Raw genomic sequence first — 6,891 nt, forward strand, 5'->3', positions numbered from 1 at the left:
CCATTTTTCACAAATACATGGACCTTATTGTTAATTACCTTTTTACTGTTCAGGACTATATAGAGAATGGGTTTTGGTCTTGAAACCTAAAAAAAGAACTCTTAGAATATGTTGTTTATTCGCTCTGAAACTCAAATCTTTCCGTAACATATATGTTTGCGAGAAATTTTTATGAAAAGATAAGAATCTAGTTTCAAGAAACTTTGAAACTCGTAAAAATATAGGAATACCAATATAACATCTAATCATGTGAAAACTCGTAGAACTTTATTAAATCTAATAATGTATTTGTATTTATAGTTTGTTTAAAGAGAAAAAAAAAGTTTGGGAAGACCAAATGGAGAAAACAATGACATTTCAGAACTCAAAATGGTTAGGTAGAAGAAAACCGAAGATGAGTGATCAGATGCAATATATTTACATCTCGAACCCAAGTTTTTGCCTCGTTTCTCATAAAACTCATCTCTGGATTTGATCCGAAAAAACGATCGCATATGCTTCAGAGAATAGCTGCAGTGGCATGAAATCAAAAGTTTGTTCATATTCTCAGTAATTTTATCATCGATTCATCACGAAACTATAGTCATCATCCGTCAAACTCGAAGAGCATAAATTGTTTTTGCTCGGCATGGAATCGAAATCTTCCTCAAACTCGCTTTCTCGCAGCCTCTCTATCATCTCCACAGCCTCCCTCATCTCCATTCTCCTTTCCTCGTCCTCCTCACAACAGCTCAACCCTATTTTCAGCAGATTCAACATCTCGGCTTTGTTATTCTTCTTCCCCGACATTTCCTTGTCGAACACGTCACCCGTTTTCTTCTCCTTAACCAAGTTGCTGACCCACGTTACTAGGCTCATGTTTGGATCATACCCTTGAGTTAGATAGTTCTCTGGGAATTTCCCTGTTAGAAGCTCCAATATCACAATCCCAAGGCACCAAACATCGGTTTTCTTGCTTATGTAACCCTTCTGGCTATACTCCGGCGATTTGTAAGAGATCATTAGGTTATGTGCATGCTCTGAGTTCATAACAGGTCTTAGAGAGTAGTCTGTTAATAGTGGCTCGAAAGACTCGTCCAATACGATGTTTGATGACTTGAGGTGACCGTGAGGAATAGTGAGGGTTGGTAGCTCGGTATATAAGAAAGCTAAGCCCTTTGCCACACCTTTTATGATCTTCAAACGGGTCGTCCAATCCAATACCGGTTGATCAACAGAATGATTTGCTGAAATTGAGAAGAAAGCAATATTAACGATCGATATGATTGTAACCAAAACTATCAACTTAGGAGTAAAAAGTCAAATGGTTTTGATTTTTGAAAGAGAAGTGAAACAATATACCATGAAGGTGGCTCGCCAAGCTACTATTTGCCATGAATTCAGTGACCAAGAGCTTCTCTTCTTTGCGGTAATAATATGCTACGAGAGGCAACAAATTAGGATGGCTTAGCCTTCCTAATCTCCGCATATGCTCGTGAAATTCTTCTCTCCCGACGTTGTTCATATGTTTATATCTCTTAGCAACCAACATTTGTCCCCCCATTATCGACGCTTTATATGAAGCCCCAAATGTTCCACTCCCAAGAACCTCAGCCGAGGCTGTAAGAAGATCTTGAAGATCAAACTTTTGAACGTCGTTTCTTACAAACAAAAGCTTCCCTTGATCTGCTCCCCCACTTTTTCTTGCGCGACTTGCAACAGATTCAGTTGGTTTCTCCTTGTAAACTTGATATTTTTCTGCTCTCTCCTCGATCATAGAAGGAGAATGTGATAAGGAATTCCGATTTCTGGTAATGATGAAGAAGATCACAAGTGCGATGATAACTAGGATTATGCCCACAACGATTAAAATGATGGAGATTGTGAAGAATGATTTGTTTATGCTTGTCGGATTAAAAGGAATAGGATGAGATTCAGGAGCTAGAGAGCATGGACTTAATGGGGCATTACACAAGTTTTTGTTCCCTGCATTGTTCAGCAAATACGAAAGATTTCATTACAGAAGTAGAGATATTATAGGACAAACAAATTTTGTTTCATGAATACATTGATCAAAATGCACTACTCTTGTCAAGAATTGATTCATGATACAATAATGCAATATAAAACATACCCGCGAATGAGCCAGGAACCATCGTGCTAAGGCTTTCAGGTATAGGTCCTTCGAGATCGTTGTTGGAAAAACTTGCTAGCTTAAGATCATTCTGCTTGAAATCGGGTATTAGCCCTGAAAATTGATTCCCGTTTACCCTCACCTCTAGAAGTTTTGGTAAGGCGGCTAATGAAGAAGGAAGTTTCCCTTCAAATGCATTGTTTGCTAAATAAACCTTCTTGAGACTCCTCATACCGAAGAATGCATCGTCCGGTATCTCCCCACTAAACCGGTTATCGGATAAATACAATGATTTCAATGAACTGAGCTTCTTGATCGGAGGATACGGACCGTCGAAATTGTTGTTCATGAAGCTTATTGTACGTAGATACCTCATAGGAACCAAAGGATCGATATCTAACTTGCCCGAGAAGCCCTTTCCTTCGAGTTGTATGCCCCAAACAACATCATTATAACAAAGAACTCCGAGCCAATTTGCAACATTTCCATTACAAGGGCTAGTTGAACGGTTCCAAGAGCCAAGAATCGAACCATTTGCCAACGTGTTCTTGAATTTCAATAGGCAATCTGCATCCGAGCCTTGCTCCAAGCTCTGAGACATGACCGTAACCGTGATCGGACATAACACAATGATAATTATGAGAATCGTTGATCTTTTCGTTGAGGCCGTGTTGCATGCAAGCATAACCGGGTTCTCCCGAGTTAGCATTGCCACGACACGAGCTATTATCGATTAGACCGTCTTGGTGAATTCAACGTTTGGAAGTCGATATGGGGTTCCCTTTTCTTCTCTTCGCCTCCCTAGAAAAAAAACTTTTTTTTGGACGAAGAGGGAGGAGGAGGAGAATGGGAAGGACAAAAGTAGCCAAGAATAGAAACACTTATTGGGTTTCTATTCTTTTGTTCTTTGCCAATTCTTTTGTTCTTTTTTTCTTTATCCGAACTAAAGATTTCTTAGATGTGAGAGATCTTAGGCTAACCATTGAATTTAGTTATTTCTGTTTATATCCTAAGTGTTATGACTTGTCATTTTCTTCATTTGTCAAATATGGTTATTATCTTCTACATCATTTGGTCGGTTTACTTGAATTACATTGTCTGAGTTGCATGGTTGTTCAAAAAAAAAATAGCCCCCTATATAAAGAATGTGAGTTGGAATGCGTTAGACAATATTATTACCGTTTTATCCCTTTAATTCGTTTTTTTTTTACATTTTCTTATTAAGTTTTCATATTTCTTTGGAAACATTTTGTAAAACAAATCCCAAATAAATACACGGACTTTAAAATTTCCGAAAAAAATATATGAATGCATCTTAACTTTCACATTAAATCCTGAAAATTTTAAAACCAATTAAAATAAATTATGAACTTTAAAATTATCCCCAAAAACCACCATAAAATTAAATCTTAAATGTTAAACAATTCCCAAATATCATAATGATATGGTGTGTGTTTTTTAACACTTTTTAAAAAATTCAGGATTTAGTGTGGAAGTTAAGAAGAACTCTTGTAATTTTTTTTAACAATTAAACTTTGTATATTTATTTGAGATTTTTTACAAATTCGTGTATTAATGTGGAATATGTTCGATCGCCTATATATATATTTCGATATTACATGCCTCACAATGTCTCTGTATGGAAAAAAAAAACTAACACTAAACTATTTCAAGTATATTGTTATGTGATTTCCCAATCAAATAAATAAAAATTGAACTGAAAATATGAAGGTTTTATTAAGGATATATATTGTCCAAGCCAAATGTGGCATTTAGTTGTTTTAAATCATTATAAAAATGGTATATTCATATATGACCCTATCGAACAATATAACTTTTTATTTAATTTTTAAATAATATTACTTTTATTTTGTTAATTCCTTATTTATCCATGTTTATCTTTAATATTTATTAATTAACTAAAAAACGAAGATATTTTAGAGTTTACATTTTTTATCTCATTCTCATCAATTATAAAAATAGATTTTGTAATACTTCGAAACACGTTTCGAATATTAAATTATTTTTTAAAAATAAATAATTAAAAGGATATATCGCGAAATCACTAAAAAGGGATAGTATAGTGTCGGGAGAAGGCACGAGGATCATTACGTGCGGAAAGACAAAAAAAAAAAACGGAAGAAGAAAAATAAGGTTTCAGGTTTGGTCGGGGCGAACCAGCATCGGGTCGGGGGGACCAGAGCAAGACCGAGAAAAAGAATGAAAATGGAAAAAACTGAGTTGGTCCATCAGACCATGTCTTGGTCAACTCCGGACCAATCAGTCAGTCGAACTGGAACGGGAGAGACGGACCAGAAGCTCGGAGGAAGAAAAACAAGGCCAGACCGACGGACCAAGAAGTTGGTCTGGTGGACCAGCGAAAAACAACTCGCAAGTTGCGTCTGTAGCAACTTGCGACCGCCCAATTGGTTCAGGGCGAAGCAGGCTTGATCTTGGGCCTGACTTGGCCCATCAACTCTCTTTCTCCCGTTACAAACACTCCCCAAGACTGGGACTCAGCCATTATAGCAGAAAACAGAGAAAAATGAGAAAGTGAGAGAGGGAGAGAAGGGAGAAGAACCAGAGCAAGGGAACCTCAGGAAAACAAAGGGGGACTTTCCTAGACATACCTTAAAGGTGTTCTCGACGTGAGGAGGACTCACACAAACTCGGACAAACCAACCAAAGCTCAAGAACAAGATGAATGGCTTGAGTTGGATTTGTGAGATCTTGTTTTCATTGTGTGATGGTGCAAATCGATGTTTCTTTGTGTGTTTGAGATTTAGAACATGTCTAGGAATGTTAAATAATGTTTTGGTAGTATTTGGAAGCAATCATGAATCGATTTAAGTGAGAAAAAGTCGGAACATACCTGAAAATGGCGAAGGAGACGAAGTCCCAGTCTCGGTCCGACGGACCAGACACTAGTCAGCTCCGGACCGAGACTGAGATGGATGAACATAAACGCAGTCGGACCAAAGAAGAAAGAGATGGACCAAGAGAGAAAGGAGATCGGTCCGGGGCTGACCAAAAGTCAGTCCTCGGACGAGACGCACTCGAAGGAAGAACACACCGTCGGACCAAAGGGGTGGACTAATAGAGGGAAAAGGAAGGTTGGTCCGGGGCTGATCAAAAGTCAGTCCGTCAGACTAGACCTACTCAGACAATAGACTCCACCGATGAACACAAGGGAAGAAGAGGCAGAACGAAAGAAGAAAAGGGAAGGTTGGTCCGGGGCTGACCAGAAGTCAGTCCGCTGGACCAGACCTGTTCCATGAAGAGGAACCACAACGGACTGAGGGGACGAAGCGTCTTGGTCCGGACCGGACCAACTTTGGTCAGGGTCGGACCAAGAATGCGGATGCACTACAAAAAAACCTGCATATAGCGACGGAATTTGCGATGAAAATTTCCGTCGCATAGGAAATTGCGACGGAATATGAGATTTTACGACAGAATGTGGAAAAAAATTATCTGTCACAAACAGTCGCAAAATCCGTCGCAATTTGCTACAGTTTGCGACGGATAATTCTGTCACAACAAAGAAATAGATGATTTGCGATAAAAAATAAAAATTGCGACGGAATATTCCGTCGCAATGTATTTGGTTTCGTTTTTTCGATGAAATTTTTTGAATTTTAGGCGCGTAAATTAATTTCATTTTGTGACGGATTGCGACGGAAAATTCCGTCGCAAAACGCAATATAAAACCACGAGTCGTCTTCTTCATCAGGTAAATTTCTTCTAAATCTCTCCAAGGATCGCCAAATTTCTCCCATAAGGTAATATATATGTATTTATGTATATATGTGTGTGTTTGATGCGTTTGTGTATGTTTATGTATGTGTATGTGTGTGTAAGTGAAAGTGTATATGTATGTGTGAATGTGTATGTGTGTGTTTATATATGTGTCACTACAAAAAAACAGCTATATAGCGACGGAAAAATCCGTCGCAAATATAAAGGAAATCCGTCGCAATTAAGAATTTGCGACGAAATGTGACGGACTTATTTCCGTCGGTATAACGCTGTCGCAAACGTATAACGGTCGTTAATCCGTCGCAAAAGTGCGACGGAAAAAATCTACGTTTTGCGACGGAAAGTGACGGATAATTCCGTCGCAATTTGCGACGGAATTTTTTCCGTCGCATTCCGTCGCAAATGTTTTAAAAAATTTTAAAAAAATATATAAAAAAATTATATACTATATATACACATACATATATATATATATATATATTTTCACATACACATACATTACACACATACAAATATACATACCCATACATACATATATATATACACATATTTTCACATACACATACATTACACACATACAAATATACATACACATACATACATATATATATATACACATATTTTCATATACACAAACACATACACATTCACACATATACACATATACACACATACATAAATACTCATACACATATATATTTCCCAAACACATACACATATACATTTCACAAACACATACACATACATATAAACACACACATATACACATATTCATATACACATACAATCACATATACATACATATACATATTCACATTCACATATATATACACATACACATACATAAATACACACACATACACATTCACACATACATACACATTCACTTACACACATATATAAACACACACATACACATTCACACATATATATACACATTCACTTACACACACATACACATACATAAACACATACAAATACATCAAACACACACATATATATACATAAATAGATATATA

At 37.0% G+C, this 6,891-nt stretch overlaps 1 protein-coding gene across 1 annotated transcript; it reads right to left on the reverse strand.

The window, feature by feature from the left end:
* Positions 1-523: 523 nt before the first annotated feature.
* On the reverse strand, positions 524-3,002 carry LOC104810243 (pollen receptor-like kinase 4). The gene is made up of 3 exons (XM_010536436.1): positions 2,114-3,002; positions 1,342-1,965; positions 524-1,226 (listed from the first exon to the last, which is right to left on the reverse strand). The coding sequence occupies exons 1-3, from the start codon at positions 2,820-2,822 to the stop codon at positions 559-561; spliced, it is 2,001 nt and encodes a 666-aa protein (XP_010534738.1). The 5' UTR covers positions 2,823-3,002; the 3' UTR covers positions 524-558.
* Between the last annotated feature and the right edge of the window lie 3,889 nt (positions 3,003-6,891).

The sequence above is a fragment of the Tarenaya hassleriana genome, unplaced genomic scaffold (assembly GCF_000463585.1).
Source record: "Tarenaya hassleriana unplaced genomic scaffold, ASM46358v1 Cleome178, whole genome shotgun sequence".
Classification (NCBI taxonomy): domain Eukaryota; kingdom Viridiplantae; phylum Streptophyta; class Magnoliopsida; order Brassicales; family Cleomaceae; genus Tarenaya; species Tarenaya hassleriana.

What these genes read in the sequence shown, in the direction of transcription:
- LOC104810243 (XM_010536436.1), bottom strand. Translation starts at nt 2,822, where the DNA reads ATGCTAACTCGGGAGAACCCGGTTATGCTTGCATGCAACACGGCCTCA. An exon ending in GGTTCCTGGCTCATTCGCGG is followed by an intron (nt 1,966 to 2,113) that starts GTATGTTTTATA and finishes TGAACAATGCAG; the next exon opens with GGAACAAAAACTTGTGTAAT. An exon ending in CTTGGCGAGCCACCTTCATG is followed by an intron (nt 1,227 to 1,341) that starts GTATATTGTTTC and finishes TCTCAATTTCAG; the next exon opens with CAAATCATTCTGTTGATCAA.